At 40.0% G+C, this 26,491-nt stretch overlaps 1 protein-coding gene across 2 annotated transcripts in view; it reads right to left on the reverse strand.

Annotated features, from left to right (window-relative positions):
• The window catches only part of Pappa2 (pappalysin 2), a 230,508-nt gene that overhangs the window by 55,856 nt on the left and 148,161 nt on the right, over positions 1-26,491 (reverse strand). For both annotated transcript variants that reach the window (XM_034513437.2, XM_076941441.1), the window contains 3 exons: positions 19,463-19,634; positions 15,901-16,078; positions 14,492-14,705 (listed from right to left, as the gene is read on the reverse strand). In XM_034513437.2, coding sequence (XP_034369328.1) covers positions 14,492-14,705; positions 15,901-16,078; positions 19,463-19,634 — 564 coding nt within the window. The remainder of the gene's footprint in view (positions 1-14,491; positions 14,706-15,900; positions 16,079-19,462; positions 19,635-26,491) is intronic.

A 26,491-nucleotide genomic window follows, 5' to 3' on the forward strand; every position in this document is an offset into this window, starting at 1 on the left:
ATTTTAATAATATCTCCTTAGGTGACATGCTATACATGATCTCCCTAGCATATGTTAGGTATGTTCATTGTGGAACTCTATGCAAATGAAAGAGCACTCTCTGTATTATTTAGTATGTAGATTCTTTCTTAAAAAGATGATACTTACATTTGACTTCCAGAAGTGTTTTCTAGTAAAAGGTTTGCAGTTACTTTTACTGCAATAAGCTTCTTATGTATACCCTCTTAAATTTGGTTTTTTTTTTTAACTTTCCCCTTACCCTATAGAGTTTAAATCCTCCAGAAGGATCCCTTCTTCTCCCACCAATCACAGTTGAGACCCTTTCCATATCTCTGGTGAACTGACATTTCTCAAATATAGAGAGTCAGCAATACCACTGACACCAGGAGGGAAGCTAGGTTGTTCAATCTCTCCTTGTATGTCAGTGTGATTACAAAGGAAAACCCATGTCTGGCCAGGATGACAGTATTTTTACTTCATGTGGTACTTTTCTCTGAATTGGTTAAAATAGTTCAACCATGGAAACAGTCTCCCCATTCCTTGCCCAGAGTGAAAAACCATTTAAGAATGTAGAGTTCATGCATTTCCTTGCCAGTTTAATAACATAGAGGTGAGAGTAGACAGATTAAACTTGGATTGGGAAGACAGTGTCTGGGTGTTTGTGGTTGTACCCACACAATGGGACAGAACCTGTGCTGTAAACCAGCAGCAGCACAAAGAGGGAGATTGGTAGCAAGAGAAGCAGCACAGCTAAGACAGAGGTCTCTGGGTGAGGATAGACAAACATCCCTATTCCATAGGCAATTGGGTTCTTTTGTAAGGGTTCCTATGCATCTCCAGGTTTTTGTCTGTTTTCAGCTCCTGTACCTCTACATCAGATGATAATGTTTAGGCTTTACTCTCAGACTGCTTCCAAAGTATTCAACTGATTCCTTGTGGTCCAGTAGGATGCTTCATTCTGCTGACCATGTTTACCTGTGGAATCACTGTTAATGGCCTGAGTCTTTAGAGTCATGGTATGGAGCCTGTGTGTCACAGGACCTTTCTGGCTATTTTGTTACATTCCAAAGACACCTTAATAATCAGAAAATCGAAATGCCTTGGATAATTTTTAGTTCCAAGAAACTTGATTTATTTTTAAGGCCTATCTGGGACTGAAGCCTACAACATTGCACCTACTTTGCTTTATTCAGTTACTACTATAGACAATATGATTGTCTCTTCTCCAACTGCCCAATTTATGGCAAAACCTTAATACTCGGTGTGGCTGCATTAGGAAGAAGGACAATGGAGGGATAATCAAGTCATAAGACACAACTCTCATGATGGGACTATAGTCCTTAGAGGAAGGGACACAAATCTTGCCTGCCTTGACTACAGTCTTCTCTGTGAGGACACAGCAAAAATAACATTTGAAAACAAAGAAGTATGTTCTCAGAGACAAAATCTACCAGCACTGTCACTGAGAACTCTGAGTAATAAATGCCAGTTGTTTTAGTCACTCATTCTCCAGTACTGTTATTGCAACTCTCTAGACCAAGGCACATTAATGACATGATCTTGATCTACCACTTGTGATAGCTGCCTCCGTATGTTGCTTAATCTGGTGATGTCACAGACTGACCTTATAGAGTCACTCTTGTATGATTGATTATTCGTGTAAAAAAATGGCTTTACCAGTCTTCTTCAACTTCCTTCAGACAATATGTGTAGATCAGGAGCTAGGAGACTCTTTGAAGTCTTGGTGTGAGTAGATTTCAAGGAATGATATCAGTAGGCACTGATCCAATCTGCACAGACAGATCCTTCCCAAGACAGAGTACAAGACTTCTGTGAAAGCTCATTCCACTATCTTTTGCATAACACATTTGACTCTCTGTATTTTCTTTATCCCATTGGGGTAAGGGAAATTGAAAGTGTTGCCTTTTATAGGAAAGTAATACTAATGACCAAGTAGGTGACTTTCCCAATGTTATATAGTAAGGAAACAACCAGCTAAAGGTGAAGTAGAGACTGAAGTTTTCAAGATACAATACAACATCCCAACCATTAGACAAATGGGTTTCCAGTGAAATCTGTAGAGTATTCTCACCAAAACCAAGTAAGAGTTATTTTGCAAATCCAGATTATCAAGCATATTGAACCAAATCTAGAATTGGCCTAAGACAGTTTCTTCCTTCCCTCCCTGCTTTCCCGCTTTGCTTCTGTCCCTTTTGATCCTGAAGTGTTTGGGACTAAACCCAGAGCCTTATGCATACCTATTATTGAACTAGATCTCTTAGTCTGGACTATATAGATTTTATAAATTTGTCCATATTTTTTATATTCAACAAGGTTGTCAAACTCCTACAATTTCTCCTCCTTCCCGTACTAGTAAAAGAAAGTTGTAAATACAGGGAAAACAGAATGGGATCATCTACCTAACAAGCCTGCAACCATTCCATCTGGTCTCTGCAAAGCATCCAACTTTTTGGCAAGGGATGTTAGCCGGGTGATCTTGCTCTCTAATTCCTTACTTTGTAAATGGGATCATGAGGAGATGGGGTTAGGCTAAGGTTTGCATTTATTTTCTTTCTAACTTCTCCAGACAACTCACCACAATTTCCAAGTTGAGAGGTGCCTTTTTCCAATTTCCAGAGCTTGTGGTACCCACCTACTGTTGAAAACCCAGCTGTGCCTTTTCTCCTCCTACATCCCTGCCAGAAGTAAAGACCTTGTAATCAAAACTTGGCTGCGTGTTTGATTGATGTTGCTCGAGGCACACACGAGTCTACCCCATTTTTCTATCACCACTGAAGGCTTGTCAAAAGTCATATTTATGTTCCCTTGGAGAAAAATAAGAGTATGGTTTCTGGGTCCAAGAGAATTATCATGTCTTTGCCAACCAAGGGCATCTGGTGTCTACACTGGGGAGTCCTTCATGAAAATAACATTAACAGAAAAAGATATCAAAGAGTAAAGAACGAGTCTTTTGTAGAAGAATTCTTATCAATATAGCTTTACCCTCAAACCCTACCTACATAGTATGGACTATTATTCCTTAGTTCTTGGTTTCCACATCTCTGCATGTACTCCCCCTCAGACATCCTCAGCACAGTGAATGACATCACCAACTACCTTGTAGCTCCAACTTGAAGCCCAGGAAACCTCACAGATTACACTCCTTCATTCTTCCATTTTCCCCCAATCCCATCTGGTCTCACATAATCAATCAGCAAGCCCAGTGACTTCCTTCTTGCAGGTATTCTTGGAGCTTGTCCCAGGATCTCTGTAGCCACAAATTTACTTTTACAAAGCCACTCTCTTATTTTCCAGCTAGACGTTCATGTCTCTGCACGCTTTCCTATTTAGCTAGCAAATACCAAATAAAGGAAATTTTCATAAATATGAGCAAATCACATTTATTTTCTTTGTAACATTTCCTTTGTAGAACATTTCATTTGTTTCTGGTTGCAAAATCAAATATTTAAGCTCATTAAAGCCCAAACTCTTCATATTGGCCTGCAAGGTCCTGTATTACATGACTCCACTTTCAATTATACCACTCAGGACCACAGTCATGTTTTTAAATGTACTTTATGTAGTCTGGGATGAGAATTACAGGTGAAGAACAAGATCTTCCCTGCCACAGGGACTTGAGTACTATTTTTCCTGCTTCTAATACTTTTCTATTGATTGGACCTATCTCTTTCTTTCCATCTATCAACATGTTTTTATCACTAAGAGAGCCCTCTGTCTTTTTATTTTATTAAGAGATAGTGTCCTTCTTGCCCTCACAGAGTGTGTGCTCTGTAATTATCTTGTTTTTTTTTTTTTTTTTCTATTTGTTTATTGTGTTACTTGCCTGTTTACTCCTACCTGGGCCTTAGTACCATATTTTAGGTAACTGGCATTGTTTCTGGTTCATATTAGGTATAAATAGATTTTTTTTTTCCAGTGGATGTGTAAGGATTTACTTTGTGTTGTCACACAGGTCAAGGTACTGAGATGACCTTGCAGTAATGCACTTAGTATAGTATGGAAGTACCTGTAGTCTTGCAAAGAAGCAGAAAAAAGAACTAATTCCTCATTTGTGTATTTGAAATTGTCTTATGCCAAATAGAAAATGCAAGAGGGCAGCAATCTTATTATTTCTTTTGTACAGATAAATAACCTGAAGTATGATTGGTTAAGTTTTAGCATGACACATGTTTGGTTTCTGAACTGAATTACATGAACTAGATTCTTTCTTCAGAATATTCTGGGTCCTTTCTACCCCACAGCATGCTACTGAGAACAACAGAATTAGAATTTGAATCTGAGAACATGTTAGTAATGAATCCAAGACTACATCCCAGACTGAATCAATAAGAATCTAATTTTTAAAAAGAATCTAATTTAAAGTTTTCCAAGATATCCCAATGTATTTTAAAGTTGAAGAAGGGGAGATCTAGGCTACTTTAAGAGGCCTTCCACCCCACCCCAAAGAGAAACAACAGCACTTCCAAACCCCACATCAGTTTTCATTTAAACAAACTGCAGGCCTGGCTTCTCAAGCCAATATCCTAAAAGGGGAGCAGGCAGACTTCAGTTGTGACTAGCCATCAGTGATTGTAGTTGCTCTGTACTGTGTAACATCAGATGTCTGTCCCAAACAAGAAATAGAATCAGTAGTATCATCCACTTAGATAAATTCGCTTTGGTCAGTGTTTCTTCTCTGAGTAAGAAGCAAACAAAAGTGTCCCTTATAAAATATTCCCAGGTAAAGTGGAGCCTCTGTCAGTGTGAAGAGCCTGCTAATGCCTAGATGTGTGTGAACTGTTTATTTTGTGTCAATGCCTGACTCCATTCTTCTATCATTGGACACTCTGCTTGTAGTTAGGTCCCCAGGCTGACAGGTCCATCAATATCCTCTCCTAGGCCTGACCTCTTCTGGCCTATGATCCATTCTCCATCCTTTCTCATTAGATCATCCACACCATTTCTAAATGGTAATTTCAACAGTAGTTACTTAATCTCTTTTGTTATGTTGCTGGTCCATTCTTTACTTAATCTGATGGAACTTTTCACATAGAATATACTTGGGTAACTTCCCAAAACCCGAGGTGTCTTATGCAATTTAAATCTAAATGCACCCAATCATTACAGTTATTCAGCTTCTTAACATCTGTTCCTATTGGTGTATATTTGAAAAACTGGAAACCACACTGAAAGTCAAGGATTAACTGGACCAGAAGCAGGGAAACATGTAGTAGGAACCTCTGGTCTTTGCCAGTTTCCATCATCTAACTATATGTCCACGCACTTCCACATCCACTGGGAAATTTAATACACACACACACACACACACACACACACACACACACACACACACACACACACTTGTTACATTGGGTTCCACAGCTTGGAAGACAAATACAGGTATAATACCAGTATACTACTTTACAGGAGCCCTATATTATTCACTGTTTTATTGCTGTGAATGGTTACCAAGACCATGGCAACTCTTATACAAGGAAGCATTTAATTGGTGACTTGCCAACAGTTTCAGAGGATTAGTCCATTATAATCACAGCAGGGAGCATGGGAGCTTGGCAGCAAGCAGACAGGCACTGAAGCAGTATCTAAGACCTTTATATTCTGTCTGGTCCTCAGGCAGAGTCAGGGAGAAGGAGGGGGAGAGCAATGGGGAGGGGGAGGGGTGAGGGGAGAGAAAGAGGCAGATAGAGAGACACACAGAGAGATACAGACAAAGAGACTGGGCTTTGTGTGGACTTTTGCAAACAGTGACACACTTCCTCCAACATGGCTACATCACCTAATCCTGCTAATTCTATGAAAGAGTCCCACTTCCTGGTTACCCAACATTCAAATATATGAGCCTATGGATCCATTCTTATTCAAACTACCAATTATAAGAAGGAGCTTCCAGGAGATGTGAAGTATTTAAGGAAAGGAGTACTCTCAAACAGAAGATTAGGTAGGCTAAAAGGACAGGCATGTAAGGTCCAAGAGGTATTGAATTTATAACTACTAATTTACTAAACCGGTATAATTCCCAACAACAATATACAAATATTTCTTCTTATACCCATAGACAAGTGACTTCACTTCTCATCAAGAAAACTTCCTTCATAACAGATTAAAACCACTACAGAAAACCATTACCAACCAACCAAAATGAAGAATTGTAGAGTCCAGTCTCCCACACCTAAGCCTTAGGAAACATTGGGGAAAAAAAGGGGAGGGGGATAAAAAGATTGTAAGAGCCAGAGCATCAGGAAATTTGCTGTGAGAACACATTTTCTAGTCATATCAGAAGCTGTATTCACAAAGCTTACCAACATGACTGCTAAGTTGTGAGCTGGAACAATGGCATCTTTAAAAATGCCATGGATGGAGAGAAGCCCATGAGGTGTCAACCCTACACAAAGAGCTAAAGGCAATGGAAGAAGGCTGGGAGTGAGAAAGGTGGTCCTCCCCAGGGAAGAACACGCCACATGGTCAGCTCTGAAACATATACAGGTAGCAGTATAGGGACTGAGCAGCTTCTATTTGTGTGAGTGTGTGTGTGTGTGTGTGTGTGTGTGTGTGTGTGTGTTTGCGCGCACGCATGTGCGTGTAGATATAGATAAACATTTTTTTTTCTTTTTTCCTCTCATAGTAGGGAAGAGTCACTTAATGGGCAGAGCCTGGAGTAAGTCTTAAAGGATAAAATTTCTTTCAGAAAAGATTAAAAACTCTATCTACAAAATTTTATCCAGACCCAGTATCTTTATAGTTAGGTTTCTGTCAGCCTATCATTCTCACTACAGACAGGGGTAACAGAAGGCACTCACAGGTATTTTCATCCTGGGCTTAACCTAATGAAACATTTGCTGCCACTGTTGTTCCTTCAGAAAGCAAAGGGTTTTCTACAATCCTGTGCCTACAAGCCATAGCAACAATAAGCTCTGGTCCCACTAATGTATAATTAGAGTATTTGGGGAGGCATAGGCATTCCTGGATTGGAAAGTGCACAGAAAAGTCTATGCATACCATTGTCTTGGTGTATCATGCCTTGATATGGATGAGAAGAGAGACGCTAGTTAACCTTTTCTATTCCAGAGTTCCTGGTACAAAAAGTAAGAGTTGGATATTACAGTCACAATGACCTTCAGGACATATTTAGTGGCTGCACTGGATGATCATTATCAGTAAGAACAACAGGATGCTTTAAAACAGGCTGTGGAACCACATGACTGTTGCTAAAACTACAGCTTGAGCTCTTAATAAGCCTCTGGCTTGAAATAAATTACTTTACCTCCCTTGTTCTTGGTTTTGCTATTTGAAATAAATGGAGATGAACACACATTCCTCACAAAATTATAAGAAACCATGTAACACAATGAACAGTATCGGCTCACTAAGCAGTGAAATGATTAGCGAGTCCTGATGACCTAAGTGTGTGTATATGTGTGGGATATTACCATTGTACTCAGTATCCTAGCCATACTTAATTCTTCATATTACTGACCCACCCAGAATCCCCCAGGGGACCATTCATGAATCAGTCTGCCCTGCCCTGACCCCATTGTTAAAGAACAAGGCAAGGTCACTACCAAAATGTTCATCCACCCAGCTAAATTCAGAGTAAACAGAGCCAGAAACAGTCAGGACAAGCCAAGGGCAGATGAGAAACAACACTGGGGCATGAAGTTGCATGTTGCTAAAAGTCTTTGACTTTATCCATTAAAAGTAACCATTGTTTATAGTTAATTTTGTTATTAATAGAGAAATTGGCAGTTGATACAGAACGAAAATTTTTACAGTAAGATGCTCGATTGCTGAGGACTGAAGGTCACAGGGACATTTATGAGTTCAACAAGCGGTGTTCTAAGCAAAGGCCCGTGCACCAACTGCCAGCCCTGTAAAGTCTGAGCAGGAGCTGGCCTGTGCCCAGGTGTATTTGAGTGGCCAAAGCTTGACACAGATCTTCAGTCACTTTGAAGCCAAAAGAAGCTGTAATAAATTAGTTTAAGGCTCACATGATACTACAATGGCAAGAGAATTGAGGACTCCAAGGATAAACTTTGAATGTATTTACTATAAACACTAATTATAAAGCCAGACAAAGTCTTAATGGAAAGAAAACAAATTTCTATTTCTAACAGATGGGTGAGTGTACATAGAGATTACAGTGTTGTTCTTACATGGGCAAGTTACAGATAACACACACACACACGCACACACACACACACACACACACACACACACTCGGTTATAACCAGTTATGCCCTATTCATGTGTGTACACAATGTTATGACATAGGGCTTATACACCAGATAGATTACTGCTTTTAAAAGTTATAAATCCAATATATTTAAGGGATTTTAATATTGTATCACTTCACATTGGCAGTTAGTCAAGTCTTTCTATTCCGTCCCATGGTAGAATAAAATTAGTTGAAACTCAAGCTATTGTTCCAAAAAAAAAATGTAGAGTCAAATAAAACTTAAGGTAAGGACTCCATGGCATGCCCTGGTCTTCCAGAGCCAGACGAACATTACATGTTTCTGCTAATTTTGAAGTCGGACGAGCTCTCTATTGCTATTTTATTTCCACTTACTTTCTCCAACGTATTACATTATTGTTTCATGGTCCACTTTCATTTCAGCTCAGTGAACTGTAAATATTTGAAGCCTGCAGAAAAGGCTCTGGTTAAGGAAGGGAAGTGTATATGTTTAGTCCAACAAACTTTGTTTTGGTGTGTTTTCTTTTAGACATAGGAAAATGTACCTTTCCTCCATCTGACTACTGAAGAACTAACTGTCTCTTGAATGACATTTCTAATCTTTTTTTGGTTTGTAGGCTGTTTTTATAGGATATAGAAACTGCAGAAGGAAGGGACTGGCCAGTGATAAAAGACTATATTTGAGATTATTTCTTGTTAAAAGATAGCAATCCCACTTAACACACCAGCAGGGTAGCTTACTCAGCAACCGTTACTGTGTTAAGAGAATCTGGGATGTGAGTAGTGACAAAGATGATGATAGGTGGTAGAAATAATGGTGACAGTGAAGATGATTGTCATGAGAGTAGCAATAATGATAGTAGTGATGGCAGGTGGTCATGACAGAGACAATAGTGTTGGTGGTGATGGTGATGATGGTGATGGTGATGATGATGGTGGTACTGATGGTGGTAGTGGTGGTGATGGTGGTGATGATGGTGATGGTGGTGATGATGGTTGTGGTAGTGATGATAATTATAAACAACAGAAGGCATTACTGAGCCAAGACAATATAATCAGAAATTGTGTTCAGTATTTTTTGTGTGTGTACAATCACTTAATCTTTACCACACTTGCCAATGCTTCTGTTGTTTCTATCTTGTGAATTAGAATATTGACAGTCTAATCTAACTGTAGTAAAGTAGTAACTTCTTAGAGTCAAAGAGCTAATAAGCAATCAGAGTTGCCAGTCAAGTTTAAATGTCACCAGCCCCATACTCTGTGGAATTAACTACTGAGACATGAGATAAAACTTTACTACAGAAACATGTTTTAGTAGTTTTGACTCAAAGACATTTAACACTTTTAGGGTTCTCCTAATTCTATATATCTACAAAGAAAAAAATAATTCTACAGCAAACAGCTGACCAAAACAGATGCAGATACACTCAACCATTGGATTGAAGTCAGGGGCCCCTGTGGTTGAATTAGGGAAAAGCTGGAAGAAGCTGAAGAAGAAGGTGACCCCATAGGAAGACCAGCAGTGTCAACTAACCTGGACCCCTGGGATCTCTCAGACACTGAGCTACCAACCAGGCAGCATACACCAGCTGATATGAGGCCCCTCATGCATATACAGCAGAGGACTGCCTGGTCTGGACTCAGTGAGAGAAGATCCACCTAACCCTTTAGCGACTTGAGACCCCAGGGTGTGTGGAGGCCTGATGGGGGGAGGGGGACATTCTCTTGAAGACTGTGGGGAGGAGGAATGGGATGAGAAACTGTCAAAGAACAGATGGGGAGGGGAATAACAACTGGACTGTAAAAAAACAAATTAAAGATACCTATAAAAAATCCTAGTATTCCTTTTTCAAATGACACATAGATCTAGACCTGTGGATGGATGTAAGCTTCAGCTGTTTATTCAGACTAAGTTCTCTGGGAATTACTGTAAGATTACGCTAAGTATTTTTTACTAAATTCAAGTTGTACAGTATTTTTGTTTATAATAATCATCAGATTTTTGGTGTAACAAGTTATACATTACTTTTCTCAATAGTAGTATGGCAAAGCCTCAGCCCTTTTTATTTGTTTTATTGACTCAGGATATAAAACATAAACTTTTAGTATTAGAAATAACTTAACAGTTTATTTTACAAATGTGGATAGAAAGGCCAGAAAAGTGAGGTTTTGTTTGCTCGTGAACAAAAGTATTATTAGCCCAGAGTGTATGTAGCCTTTGGTGCTAGGATGACTTTAATCTCAATGAGGCCATTTATTGGTGGAATGACTACAAGTAACACCCAACTTTGAGTTTGTTTCATCATATATTATAACATATAATAGATAATAATATATTATATACTATATTTACATACACTTATATATACATACATCATGCATATATTCATATTTATATCAATTTATATACTACTTTAACAAATGATGTTGTGCTAGTATTTCATCAAAAATAAGATAAATTATTGCCATAAGAGTGGCATATGGAGTGAGGTAGCTGGAGTTCTTGCACTCATAGCAGACAGTAAGGAATCATTCTCACCTCCATAGTTCTCATCCAATCAACAGAAGAGTCCTCTGGACTCAGGCTGTTTAATTCTCTGCCATCTCAAGCAGACTTTCTCTGTATATAGAGATAGGTGAGATACACACATAGTTCTACCTCTTCCACTCTATTCCCACGAATCTGATTGGACAAAAGTATTCACTACTCAACAGTAAGCAATCACAATGTGAGGCTTACAGTTTCGATTTTCAGTTGTGTTTGTAACATTGTGTGTGCATGTGTGTGTGCATATTAGTGTGTGTATGTGTGTGTACACATGCACACTTTGGAAAAGTTGATGTCAGGAGAAATACAGTGTATGGATATTTGCATCTCCTTTGAGAAGATCTGACTTCTATACTACCTTATGTACGATAGTGTGATGAGTTATTTGTAGGCAAGACTATCAAGTAAAGTTAGAAGCCCAGAATAATTTAGAATTAAATCAATTAGGGCCCCTAATGAGGACACCCTAACCTTCACATGTAAGGATAACATGTAATGAGACAAAAGCAGCCGTGGGAGTAAATGATAATGGGGAATACAACATGGTTTCTTAATAAAATATAAGTCAGACACATTTGTTTTACCTTCCTTAGAAGTGAGGTTAATGACACTGCAAAGTGGTGGTGAATGGTGGCATGTATGTGGAAGAAACGGCAGACAAAGAAGAAGAGAGGTTAAATTATGTGGATTAGCACTGTGAAGGGATGAGCAGCAAATGAATTCGGAGAACTTTTCAAAGTGCTAGTGCCTGGATCACACCCCCACCCCCACCCCTCCAGTGTATATGTGCCTTGCCTTACAGTGGAGGCAAATCTTAATGAACCCACTGTAAATATTATAGGCCAAAAGTCATATAACACACTTGGTAGGAGCTTGGTTAACTGACTAGAGAACAAAGAACACTGAAGACTCCTAAGTGCTAGGCAGGCTTCAGGGTCCACCAGCACCACAGAGCAAAATAAAATGTGCAGATTTAGAATGATTTCTTAGGCTCTACTCTGTACAGTTAGGAATCTGGGATGTAGATGGGTTATTCCAGTGGCTGCATCCCTTGGTATCTGACCTGTGGCACCCTTATAGCTATTGAGGTAAGAGTTTGTAATGGTAGGTATGGGTCTGGAAACCATCAACACGTGATCATAATCAAGACTATCGACTAAAAAAGCTTTAACCCTGACTAGTGTGCAGATCAAGAAGGAAAAGAGAGGACCAGGGAGACAGCTAAGTGGTTAAGAGCACTTGTTGTTCTTGCAGAGGACCTGGGTTTGGTTCCTTGCACCCATACTGGGTGATTCATGGTCTACTGTAATTCCAATTCTAGGGGATCTGAATCTGTTCTGATATTCATATCTGTAGGTAACTGTATGCAAGTAGTATACATAAACTCATACAGCCTCTCACACATACACAGAAATTAAAATAAATAAATCTTGTTTTAGAAGAGAAAGAAAACTCAGAGAAAAATAGCCATTAGAAAATCAGGTGGAGGGAAGAAAGCTGGGGACATAAATTGAGAAGAGACAGGGGGCAAGAAGAAACACTGGGGCAGGAGGTCAATAGAGTTAAAAAGAAGGGGTTTTAGGGTGCAGGGTGTGGCTATTGTGCCCTAATAATACTGGGCATGGCTGACCTTTTGAAGAGTTTAATGTTCTGTTTGTTGTTTTACTTTTTATTTATTTATTTATTTTGCCTTTCTGTTCTATTTTGCTTTGCTTTTTGTAGAACTAATGTAATGTAGCCCAGGCTGTCCTTGAACTTGTTCTTTACCTAAGGTTGACTTTGAACCCCTAAACATCTGGCCTCCACCTCCCAAGTGCTGGGAATTTCAGGGCCGTGCCACTATCCACAGCTTTTGGCTCTGTCCTTAAGGCATCACTGCCTGGGTCTGGTGCTTTGGTCTTTCTTTATTCTTAACCTAGAGCATGGCATAGAACAGTTAGAACGGGACAAAATACAGCAGAGAGCTCAGAAGACAGTCAGAATGCAGGCTTAAGTTCTGTTGCAACAACAAATTTCCTTCTTTTAAAAAGAAAGGAACAGTCAAGCATGCTAACTAACACCCATTAACCAAGCACTGAGGAGATTAAGGCAGGAGGATTGCTCTGAATTCAAAACTAGGCTGGAATACAAAGTCAGACCCAGTGTTTATTTCAAACACCCAAAATAAAATAAATAAATAAGAAGCAGCACCTAGCATAGCATATGTTTTGAACTTTATAACTTATAGAATACTTTCCGTTCATTGTTTAACTTCCAAAACCCAAACAACTCCATAGAAATGATTATTCCCCTTCCCATTATGAACACAACACTTAAGGCATGTGGATATATTGAATTGCCTATTACCATGCAGATCAGTTGCAAACCTGAACCCTCAAGCAGCTGTGCTGCTCCCCCTGACACACACACACACACATACACACACACACACACACACACACACACACACACACACACACACACTGCTTCATACAACTACAAATCACCCTGTGCTTGTTTTCTTGTGATTGCCTTCCCTGACTGCTTTTCTGTTTCTTCTCTTTTGAAGTGTGTCCTAAGAAGAATTTTAGTGCTCCATCTATCCAGCTTTGGCCTTTTTCCACACAAGTAAAACAAGGAGGGCAGAGTTCACTGGGTAAACATAAGTGGCAAGCGACAGTGATTTATACTCAACTCACAAACTTCTGATTACCAATCTGTCGCCTGCTATATAAACAGGTGTAAACTAACATTTCATCGGTTTACGCAACATGGTAAATAATTTAATCTCAACTTAGCATGGTGCTTGCGAATGTAAATGTTTCAGGCCAAACTGATGGTGACATTCTGATGCAATTGTCCAGATTCCCAGCCAGAAAAATTGTGTCCACAAATGGCTCTCAAGTGCCTCTGCCCAGAGACAGGCATGTGGGGTGGAGACAGACAACCCAGAATCCCCTGTGCAAGTCCAGTTTTCCCAGCATAAAGCTTAGCTATGAGCTCAGAGAACTGGCTGTCACCTCTCCACCCTTAACTCTCCCATTCTAAAATGTTCTGCTCTTTCTCCTCCACCCTATATGTCAGTCATCTCTATCCCTTTAGCTCATCCCCAAGCGCCGTGTCCTGCTGCAGCTCCCACCACTCCTCTTGCTGTACAAAGTTTATGGAAGAAAAGCAGGACAAGAATAGTCATGGTGATGGCTAAAGGTGTTGCATTCTGCTTAAAAGGAGCTCAAGTCCTGTTTTATTCATTCAAGAAGCTCCTTCATCAGCTCTTTTATTTCCCAGTTAGGAAAACTGAGGCAGAGAAAGAAACCTTTCACACACACACTACACATGTAATAAGCACCCTGGGGCTCAGCCAGGCACATCTCCATAAACCTCAGATTTGAATTATACTAATGAGATTGTGCTCGCATTGAGCTGAACTCCGATGGTCTAAATACTCTATTCAGGTGCTTCATCATTTTAATGCCAAGGAAAATGACAATCAAATCAGTGTCCTCCCCAAGCACTTACGTAAAACTATGGAATCTCTCATGGGAGACAATGCATTTATAGGAACCACCTGAACTCATGTCTGTCATGACCAGTAAATCTGTCTGTGCAGGTATAGAGAAGTTACACCGAAACACACACATACACAATAAGCCATGGGTATCCCAGAAAGACATGCTCTACAATTTGCCATGAGAAAACAGGATCACGGTGAGAGGTAAGGAAACCATGGGACCAAATACATGAACACTCACTTCTTGCCTTGACTTCCTGAACTCTCCTTCACATAGTAGCCCGGTTTGCATTCATATCTGCAGATGGTGCCCACATCATGGTTGCCTTGCAGGCAATGTGGCAGGAGCAGACTGGCATTTGGAATAACTGGAGGAGCTTCACATTCCAACTTGCAGTAGACTTCAGGGAGAGACCAGAGTCCATCTTCAAGACATGTCAGCCATGGGTTCAGTCCTGACTCCAGGAAAGAGAATTACATGGTGCTCAGAACAGAGAGCTCATGACTACAGCACAAGGAACACTAAACTATGTCTATACTGGTTCTCTTTAAGTCCCATCATTCTTTATTGAGTAGTGTCTCTAAAATCTCCCATCAAATGTGGATCCTGTATGTTCTTACTCTACAGTTCTCAGCGAGGTCTCACATACCATAAAATCACATAGAGATTCCCTAGTCTCACTGGAAGAAGAGCTACCAACCAAATCATTGCCTCCCCTCTTATCTATGAGAAGCAAATATATAACAATAATAGTAATATGGGTGGCATTAAAGTAATCACAGTTGGTATTTTAATGGTGATTATATGTGAGGCACTGTTCTAAAGGGTTCTATGTAGGTGAACATGAATAAATCCCAAACAGTAAGCAACCATATCAAATAGATTCTGGTTATCTCCTATGAGAAAGATAAGGAAATGGGATTTACCTTTTCTTACAAAAGCAAGAGTCTGAGATTGGGATAGGTTGTTTGGATATAGAGTTCTGAACTTCGATATCATACCATATTATTTTTCTGTAATTTGGTTTCTTCCTATATAAACCAGAGCTGCTGGCATTAGGATCACTACCCTGCCAACCTACTACACCACATCTCAGAGTAAGGCTCAGGAACCTGCATGTGCAATGACTCATTGGGTGGTGCACTAAAGGCTGAGAAGTGTAGCTAAAGAGCAAGGTGTGGTGGTCAGTTAGAGCCTGCTCCAGCACCTCTCTGTCTCAAGTACACATACAGCCAGGGATACATTGTGTAACTGTGTTCTCCTTATCTACAAACTGAAACAAAACACACCTAATGCAGAATGTCTCTGGGCATTAAAACTTAATAACATGAACCTCAGTTGTTAATATCAGGACAATTGTGCTGATTGTTTTCATTCTAAGAATATATATAGAATATATATAGAAACAAAAAACAAAGACTAAGTCTCATTCATTGTTAATGACTCCCTAATCTAGGATATCTCTAGACATGATCAGAAACAAAGAGTGGTGATATCTGAGGGGATTTTGTATTTTCAGAAGAGAGATCAGAGAACAGCAAGTTCAAAGTATATATGGGTAACAAAAAATGTTCAAAGATACCTCCCCCACCCTACGACTGAGGGATGATGGGAGCTCACATTCCGTTCCCAGGCTGGCCAGACTGTACCTTGGAGCTTGGCTGGTGGGACACATGAGATGGAACAGCGTTTCAGAAAGTCTGTACCCTCCAAGCAGGAGAAGTTTGCATAATTCACCAAGGACGAGTCTGGGACACCACAATCAAGACGCTTGCAGTTCACATCCTTGTCCCAGTGGCCAGAGGAACAAGTGACAAGAATCTCTTTCTAGAAACAGAGAATTTACTTATGTCAAAGTCACATATAATGCTATCAGAAATCACTTTCTGGCTTTGGAAGAGTCCTGGCGGTCATTTGTCCCTTTGTCCTTTCCTATGACTCACTGGTTCAGTCCAGCTTCAGGGGGATGCTATTGGAAGGAACCTATTTGTACTAGGAACTCTAGGGTACTGGTTGGTCTTCCAAGCCACATCTCAGATTGTCCTTTCCTGGCTCTGAACCATCTATTTTCAGTCTCTGACCTACCTGGTCTGGGCCCAGGATCTCAAACCTCCTAATGGTGCCTGAATATCCACTTTGGGACATGGGGACAAACTGGAGAGGACAAGAGATAAGGGATCCCTGGGTTCTTATTCTTCCTGTTCTCTACTACAGGGACTGCTGCTGACTGACTCATCCTATGACTATCTATCTTCTCTGCCCTGTTTTGTTTTTCCACCTCATGGGATCTTTGCTCCATGAAGCCAGCCTTCCAGGCTTAAGAAGGAGAACAGACACCCATCACCCTGGGCTGTTGCACATCACTTGACACTTCCTTACATCCTGCCCAAACCTTTTTAAGAAGTCTGTTTATAAACTCTCAAATTACCTACTTTGGAGCAAGTTGCCATGAATTCAACACTAGACTGTGTTAGAGGGTGTTGATATCCACTCTCAAAAGCTCAAGGTAAAAAAAAAAAAAAAAAAAAAAGAAGTAAGAGATAACCCTACTAAAAATAATGACTTATGTCAAGAATGGTGAATGCTATCTAAGAGAGTTAATTCACACAAGATACCACTATCCATGGGATATAAGAGTGAGTCTGGCCGTGTTCCCAAACTCTTCATTTCGATTGACAGGCCTACAGCCCATTGCCATTATGTAAACAAGAAGACATGCATGGAGTGCCCAGAAGGACCTGGTCCTGCACTAAACATGATGCGTTCCAGGAGCTAAACATCTATGAAAGAAGATCACTGAAACAATGGATTAAAACAAACAAATAAACAACAACAACAACAAAAAAAAAACAAAAGGAAAAGGCAAGAAAAGAAATAAGGAGTTGGCAGTACTAACAACATATTTAGTCTAATCTAAAATAGTCCTTACAGCCTTCTATAATGATTAAATATTAGAGAGACTTCAACATAAAGAATACAAAATTATAAATAAGAGAAGTCAAAACATTCTGGAAGAAAGCAATGACTCTGGAAAAGACAAAGCCTATGGTATGGTATTGTGTGAGAATGAAGGGCAGCACCCACGGATGCTGCAAGAGGACCTGCCTCCCTCGGGCAGAAGGAACTCGACACAAGCACTGGTCTTGAAAGATGACTTTTGAGCAGCTCCGGGGAAATGGGAGAAGAAGACATCTGGTCAGGTATGAAATGAACAGGCACTTAGTGACTGGGAAAGTCATGGCTTATTTGTTTAAAAAAAAAAAAAAAAAAACAAGTATCTGGCAATGGGGCTAAAGATTAAAGATGGGCAGAAGAGTTTCTGTGGTAAAACTACAGGCATCCCATCAGGAGACCACACTGGTACCCAGCCAAGGGTTCAATGACTGCCGAAGCACCTTTCACCTCTGACGCTACATGCTGGCTCAGTGCTTCCCTCTGCTTCCCAGTGTGTCCCTGTTGCCAGCCAGAGGGATTCAAGTCAAAGCCACACACATTTTTCTATTTAGCTTCAGTTCTCATGTCAACAGAAAGCAAATATCCCTACTGTCTTGTGATCATGAGGCGAGATTGTACAATTTCCTGCATGGGGCCAGCGTCGGGTGACAGTGATTGGTCAGCTGGAGGGCGCCATTGCTTCCTGCACTATGAGTTTGGCAAATGTGAGCCCTGATCTTTCTTCCAATCAGGTTCCTGCTATACTTAGCACAGTTGGGAGGCCTGGTTCAAACTGCAGCAAACCACTAATCATTTAAAGACTGTCTCTAAACTTCATGCCTCTTCTCTTGACGTTTTGGTGTATTGCCCATGGGTTTTTTTTTTTTTTTTTTTGGGGGGGGGGTGGTTGCTTGTTTTGTTTTTGTTTTTTATTTTTTTCTTTATAGTCCAACTTTAAAGCCTGACAAATATAGCCTTTCTCCTCTGATCTTCTTAACCTATCACACACATGTATTTAGTCCCTAACTTGTTGAATTATTTCTATTTGCTTTCAGCAATGAAGTACCTTCGCCTGAGTTAAAACCAGGTGATAGAATATCTTTCTAGATCAAGAACTTGCTGCCCCAAGCTTCGTTAAAACTGTTTTTGACTAGGTGATTTCGTAAAACACAACCATATTTTTAAATTCTGATGATATCTGGGCAAATGAAATTCTTCCACCGGGTTCACAAACTGCTAAGAAATCAATTGACACAAAACTGAAACATTTCCATGTCTCAGGCCATTAATGTCTGACTAGCAATGGTGTGCCTGCTCTCCTTCCATGATTACAAATATTTCTGGCTCTTTCCTCAAGCACAACTGCAGTTTACCTAGTATATACTTCCACTGTCTCATAATGTGAGCCTGCTTTCCAATGGTTTGTTTGTGCTCAAAACTCCCCCATTGAATGTTTAAGCTTTCTCAAGGGGAGTTGGGGAACCAAGCCTTTATTTAGGGATATATATCTTGTTCTTAATATAAGAATCTTACTAAAAAGGGCACCAATGCCCATCATTGTACTAGAAGCTTTTAAATACTGTTTGCCAACCATTGTCATAACTCAAGTTCAATATTTCTCTTTGGAATATGTACAAATGTAAAACATTTAAAGGAATAATTTTATTTTGTTTGTTCTTACTATTATACACCTCAAAAATAATGGAGACAAACACTTCTAGCTCTGCCTCTTGAACTTTGTTCTTCACTAGTATATTTTACCACCCTGGGCCAACCCTAAATCTTGAAAATGGTGCAGTTAAAATTCGGGATGGGATATGTAAAAATGGAGAAAACTTATTACCATGATACAACCCCTACCTTGGTTATGACTTTAATGTTTTGGGGTACGATTTGGTCGTATTTCTCCAACAATCTTAAAAGGGGATCAGGAGAGCACAAGGCTTACAATGAACCTCAGATAAGGTGACAGCGAATGAAGAGCATGTCTACTTTGAGACACTAACATCAGGGAAGAAGAGGCAAGTTGAGGGACCATTGAATAAGAACTCATATCTACTGCCGATACAGTGAGTAAACTAACACCTAAGAGAGTCTGAGTTTCACATGTTTGGACACGTTGGATTCCTGTACTTCCCTCCTATTACGTTCATAGAGATCACGGGTTTTCATTTTCAAAGGTTTAAGAACACCTGCCCTTCCCAGTCTACCCAGAGAGAAGAGGATAGATTTCTGCCTCAGGAAATCCTTCCTTCTGGTCATCTGCTTCCAACTTACCTGCATGTTCCTGAGGTACTTCCCACGGCTGGTTTGAAGGACATACCCCCTTTGACAAGTGATAGCACACTCCATGTAACCTGGGTGACTGGAGGTACAATTCACCATGTCTGTATGATCAAGTAGCAATGGCACACATCTTCCCTGTTCTCCACAAGGTTGTTGAGCACAGCTGAGGATGGCAGAAACGGAAGCATCTTAGGACAAGGTGAAACAGCAGCAATATACATCTTTGAACAATGATTTACAGAAAGGTTTTCTTCGTAGCCTAAATGAAATTCATCACTTTGTTCTATCTCACTGAGAACTATGAAGCACAATAATATTAAACTATGACAGCTAACTTTCTGTGGCCTTCCAGGAAAGTCAATGATGATGAGATGAGGTAAAAAAAAAAATGAGTTCTTGGTATTCTAGACAGTCTTTGAAATAAATAGACCAAGGAATGATGCTTGAAACATTAAACAACAATATTTCTAGGTCCCAAGCAATTGGAATAGATCCAGGACTAATAGAACCCAGAGATCCCTGATTTTATCATGTACTGGTCTTTTAGATAACTGATCACAAGAAAGTCCTAGGTGCCTGTATGAAGAGGTTGAGTATCAGAGATCACAGTCTTGTTGATATGAAAACATTCCAATTACTGGTACATATCACTGAAGAGTAACACAAGCTAAGGAAATCTGACATTATGAGTTGAATCCCCATCACATGTTTGACATTGTGCCAGGGACTTCCAGAGATATCTCCTTAGTAGAGAATTACTTCTTAGAGCAGTAGGGTCAGTCATAAGTAGCCTGAGAGATACACAGACTCTCCAAGGTTCAAGGAGATTCAGCCTGGACTATAATAGCAGGAGCAAGGCTACAGAGAACAAGGCAAGAAGAGTGTAGCTCCACTGCAGTGGAAACACAGAGTTCAACTAAAGCATTGGCACCAGACTTCAGTCCGGGCTCCACCATTTAATACTTGCACTACACAGAGTGAGTTATTCACACAGTAATGTTTCAGATCCTTTCCTGGGGGAGAAGATTTATAGGGGACACATCTTACAAGACTGAGACTGTTCCCAGGTTAGCCCCTTTGGTCTTGCTGACAAAGGTCCAACCCCCCATCTCAGTATCTTTTTCCTATTAGGCTCCTTTTCTTTTTATTTCTCTCACTTCCACACTTTGCTTGAGTTTAACAAGATTTCTAAAAGGCCTCTCTTCTCCAAGAAGTAACCCTTTCCACACTTACTTTCTTCCTTCAAATCTCTTAGTAGAAATATAAAAAATAACTTCCTTCTAATAATCATTTTACTTGATCTTATTATATATGCATTTTCTTGTTCTTAAATCACTTAATTAGTTTACTCATCCATTTACCCACAAGGCAATTATCATCTGACTGTGTCCTTAATCTCACAGCGGGAGTATAAACTTCTTGAAGAGAAGTATTTCTTCTTGTCCAATTTTAAATCACCATATACTTGGCTGTACTAGATACAATAAAAACTTGCTTAATTAAATTTATTCCTATTTTAGATAGCAAAGCTAGTACATGTTACTAAAATGGAAATTGTGTAAAATCACATGAAAGATAATTATGCAACAATAATTTAACCACTCCACCCCAATCACTCATTCACTACTAAACACAAAGTTTTACAGACCCAGAGACCTTACCATAAGTGATACCATGTTAGAGGAACCACCTGGCCGGCATATAGACCCCAATGTCTTCCAAAAGATGAACGAAGACCTAATCCATTGAAGACCTAATTGATAATACCAGGATCCAGCAAAGTCCCTAGATGTACTAACATTACTTTTTGGCTTCTGTAGTTTTGCTTCTCACTAAGTGTTCTTGCTAACAAAGTGTGTCAACCAGGGTATGGTTTTGTACATACAAGTGAGACAATGGTAAGGCTCAGCATTGCAGGATTTAGGAAAATTCTTCATGCAGTGATACAGGCTTTCTATTTGGCTTTAGAAGTATCCATTTGTGTTTCAGTGGAATTATCTCACAGCAAAAGGACATATTCTTTGCAAGACATTGGACTAGCACTGGTGGTATAAGAAAGACTGTGCCCTATAGGAACTTACTCTAGTGAGAGAGACTAATAAACTATTTTCTTACCCTTGCTATCCTTGCCAGTGATAATAATCACTAGAGAACATAGCTATCAGTCATCATCAATGATGTACTAAACTTGCCCTTGGTTTGTATTAGTTGTCAATGACTTTATCAGACAATTGGACAACAGTATAAGAAAGTAGAAAATAAAATGTCATCAAATATATACCTAGGTCCTACCATAATTGAGAGATGGTTTTAAAAGCAGTAGCCCCTTAAGAGGTAGATTTGATCTGACTGTGATAAATAGATATCCCTGATGCATGAGTTTAAACACTATTCTCATGACTTTCTCATTTCTTCTCTGATGGCCTGAGAGGTAGAGGGTGGAAGAAGTAAAGATGTGTGATGCAAAGGGATCTTTTTGCTGTCTTATACCATAGCTATTCCCTATGATGATATCATACCCATGCAATCCAATGAAAAAAGGGAGAAATATAAGCCAAGGAAAGGAAAATTGTTAATGACTAACTGTGAATGCCCAAATTCCAATGCTGACCAGAGGGTATGCAATATAAGGAAGGAGATTCTCTCTGAGTGACACTCAACATCTGGATAAGGGAGTCAAAACATGACTGTCTTTGGGATGAAATCAGAATAGTTTCTTCACAAAGCCAAAGAACTATAAATCCATAAGTTCTATATGTTATTTATCATCAAACCACTGTATCTCCTTTATCGCATTGAGCAGGAAGGGATAAAAAGGGGTCATTAACTCTCTGGTTCATATCAAGTGATTGCCAATGTATGAAAGAACACATGCTATTTATGGTGGTTTTATCTTATGAATCCACATCATGATGAAGAACAAGCACACACTGAGACAGGATGGAAAGTGAGCAATTCGCAGGAGCCTACTTCCATCAGTATGGCTAGGACCATATTGGTTGCTGGTGTTACGAGCATCTATCTAACATCAGGAGTGTATCAGGAGTGTATCCAGCAATGGCAGCAGAGCAGAACTCAAGACAAGAAGTGCACAAAAGGAAAAAATTGTTATGATGAAAGACCATGACCAGTGACAGACTTGACAGACTGACAGAGACAGAGACAGACAGAGACAGACACAAAGACAGAGATACAGAGACAGAGACACAGACAGAGAGAACAAAAACCCAAACCTGTTTATGAAGTGAGAAATGGTTTTTGTGGCAGCTGCTGCAAATTCTTTCACTAGCTTATATTTCCATTTACTTCCTTTTAAAGGAATTTGTTTTATGAGGACGGTGTTTGTCAGGTCGTTAGCTTCTGATGGCATCTGGTACCAATTGTGGACTTCTCTCCTTGTACCCCAATCCCAAACCCTCTTTGATGTTTCTCTTCCACTACAAACATTGCCTCCTGAGCAAGTTTGTTGTGTTTGATATTATCCCACCTTGTTACCCTCTCCCAGTGCAACCCAGTCCCTGCGGCAGGAAGACAATGCTAATAACACAAACAGTTCTTCTTAGACATTCTCAAAAGCTCTCTTCTGTTGATCTCTGGAGAAGGCTGATGAAGATGGCAAAAGGGATGCTTTGCAATGTAGTGAGTGGGAGGGCAAGAGAAGCTATTTATCTTGGTTTGGCATACAAGGAAATTAAAGCTGTTTGGAGACTGGCTAGAGGCCACACTTGGAGTCAGAGGAAAATCCTCATCTCCCACTAGGCCTAGGGATGAGGCTGGTTTCCTGCTGTTTTCTGCCCAAGTCAGGAAAGAGCAGCATTGGCTGCATGAACCAGAGTTTCTTACCAGAGAGGGATACATAGAGTATTTATTAATTCACTCAAGGATTGAACAGTATTCTTTCAAATGGTGGCAAATTGAGGAGGCAGTATTTGTCTAGGAGCTGTCTGTGAAACATCCTAAGTGTGCTCCCTTTGGCAATGTCTTTCTCTCCCACCCCCTTTGTCTCTATCTCATAACAATGTCTTCTCAGGCAGGGATCTGATGAGATCAGTCAAAGGAGACTTACAGAGTTTTAAGTCAAAAGGATTAAATTTTTCATGACTCAATTTCAAGTCACTGGGTCCTTAGGAATCACAGCAGGAACACTACCACCTACCCATCACTCTGGCTTTATTATTTTGTCTCTCCATTGCATGAGACCCTCTATTCTTTTTCTTTTGCTTCTCATTCCAAAACTCATTATGTCAAAGGGACTTAAATTGAAGCACTGAAGTTAGGAATTTCTGTTAACAAACCAGTTCAACTCCAGGCTATTTTATTCCTTTAAGGAATTAACTCCAAAGCCCTCCACACTCATTCCTAACAACCTCCTACTCTATGCTTTCTCCTCAGCTGACTGGATATGCACAAATGATGTCCAGAGATGAGAAACCCTGCTACCATGATTCCATTAAAGATTGGTCCTCCACTCTGAGATAGACTCTCAATTATAGCTGCATCACAGACTCATTAAATAGCTTTTAAAACATGTATAATTTTAGCCATTATCACTGAACGGATTTTTATTCTACTAGTGGCATGATGCAAGAATCTGTGATACTTTTCAAATAAGTTTCAAACTTATTGTTTTTATTTCTGAGCCTGGGTCTCACTTTGTCACCCACACTGGACTTGGCTTAAAGTCCTTATGATCCTCCTGCCCCTTTATCTCCATGCTGGGATTACAAGCATGTGCCACCAGGAGCAGCTGGTTTCAGAGATTTTTACTACTCACCAGGAGTGAATCCTGTCCCACTAAAAGTCTGAATATGTATAGCCTGGCAGAAATATCAATACACTCTAGAGTCCGAGAGTATACAGAGACAAAACTGACCTCCAAAAGAGAAATCGATTCCACTGCTGAATCACTCTGTTTTACTGTACTAAACCCAAATTATCACAGAGAAGCCAGAGAGTAGGCCAAAAGCATAAAGTATTCTCCAGCTCTGACAAAAATTTAAATACATTTGAAGAGGGAAGGGAAAATAAATCATGTGTTACTCATGAATTCATGGTTCCTTCGGAGACCATTTTATCATTACACTGATTTGACCTTCAGGAATGAATAAGATGTGCAAAGGCTAAATAAATGTCCTGGAAAGTTACTCCTAAGGCTTTATAGCCAGAACACAAGGAACTGGAGCAGTGTGAATGCCTGGGGCAGCGGGGGTAGAGGGAGAGGTCATGATTTCTTCTGCACTGTGAACTGTGAATAACACTTGGTATGCCTGGATTGCTTCCATTCTGACCAGCAGATTTAGAGAAATCTGTGCTGAAAGAAATAAACCTCTGTGAGATAGCTTGAAAAGAAGCTCTTCCAGGGTTGAGTGACACAGGTTGAGGTTGAGACCAGAGGACAGATAGCATCATCTGCAGGTAGAGTAGATAGACCACTGACAAGCTTGCCATGAGCTTTTCCCCAAAGGGTACCAACGCAGATACCTCATGGTAATATTTCCATTCTTAAGGACATTGAAGGGATGTGTTAGTTTCTAGGCTGGGTCCACATTCTGAAAGCCAGGTAGTTCCTGATAAATGGGGACCTTGTCACTGTTCAACCTACAGTTGCAGAATATTGGCCTGATGTCCTATGGAAGTTCTGGCTCACCTTGGAAGAGGTGATGAGAATCAGTTCAGAAACCCTGGTTTCCTCATACTGGGTTAAGGAAAGTTTGTGTGCTAACGGAAAGACATATACTAACTACTGTAGAAGAACTAGGTTTTGCTAAAACTGAAATAAATAGATTTGAAAGATCTACCTAAAGTTTTCACTGTAGAGATGGAGAAACCAAACTCAAAAGAAATAAGGTGAAATTCCACAACTTTCTTGAGATCTAGTATCATAATAGAACAAAGACTCATTTAATTAATATTTGTCCAAATTCAAAATCAGGACAACTTAGCTCATGAATTTTCCTAAAGTGAATATCCTATCCTCACTGGGGCATCCAGAAGGATGAGACCACAATGCTTCTCATTTCCTAGAATCAATATTGGGAGAAACTGTCTGGCATCTGTATCACACTCTTGAAGAATAAGCCTCGAATGGTAGAGAAAGCCGTAGACCTTTTGATCGGGCTCTGGGCTTGGTTTGCCCTGCTGACATCTGTGACCTTGGATAAGTCTCCTAACCATTCTGGCTTTCTGTCTGCAAATTTGTAAAATAACAGGGTTGAAATAGGTTCTACCAAAGGCCCTGCCAGCTTTAGCATGGTATTTAATTTCACAAATGAGGTGATGGTGGTATTGGGGTGGGAGTGCAGAAAACTCTGCGACAGACAGGATGTGGTAGGGAATGCAAGAAAGAGTTTGTCATAATCTTTCCTGCCCAGAAGAAATCTTGTGCTTCAGCCCCACTCTTTAAGTTCTTTTGTTAAATAAACGATTGCAATGGCTTTATCCAAGAAGTGTTGCTATGGACTAAACGGCAATCCCAGTGTGCTCCCTAGAGGGGCTCATTTAAAGTTAAACAGTAAAAGATGATCAGATGTCCCCTACTCTGCTTTATTGATTCTTGTTGAAACAAGAGGGTGTGGGCTAAGAAGGAATGTATGCATGGGATTTGACAGCAAATAGGAGTAGGGTACACAAAAAGAATTGGTAGAGTCAGAGTCTTCATTAATCTTTCCACTAACATCTGCAAAACCAAATAGACAGTACATGGTTCCCAACCTGTGTCCTACTCACCTCTGGCTTTATGTGTTTTCAAGGATAGGAATCAGATTAAAGGCAGAATACATTTTTAACAACAAACTACTAACAGCAAACTACTGCTGCTTTGAAGTGTTTTATGACAGGATCTGGAAAGGGGAAACTGATTCAAATTATTGGCCCCTGAAGAGTCTCACTTGACAGGGATCTTGGTAGTAGTTTTAATTATTCCCTCATATGACAGAAAAATGACTAATTCCTGAGCCCAGTAGACTTCTCCAATTCCTGAATTCTGAGAAAGTGAAGTTTGTCTGTGGTCCTGTGTTAAAG

This window comes from Arvicanthis niloticus, chromosome 10, assembly GCF_011762505.2.
Source record: "Arvicanthis niloticus isolate mArvNil1 chromosome 10, mArvNil1.pat.X, whole genome shotgun sequence".
Classification (NCBI taxonomy): Eukaryota; Metazoa; Chordata; class Mammalia; order Rodentia; family Muridae; genus Arvicanthis; species Arvicanthis niloticus.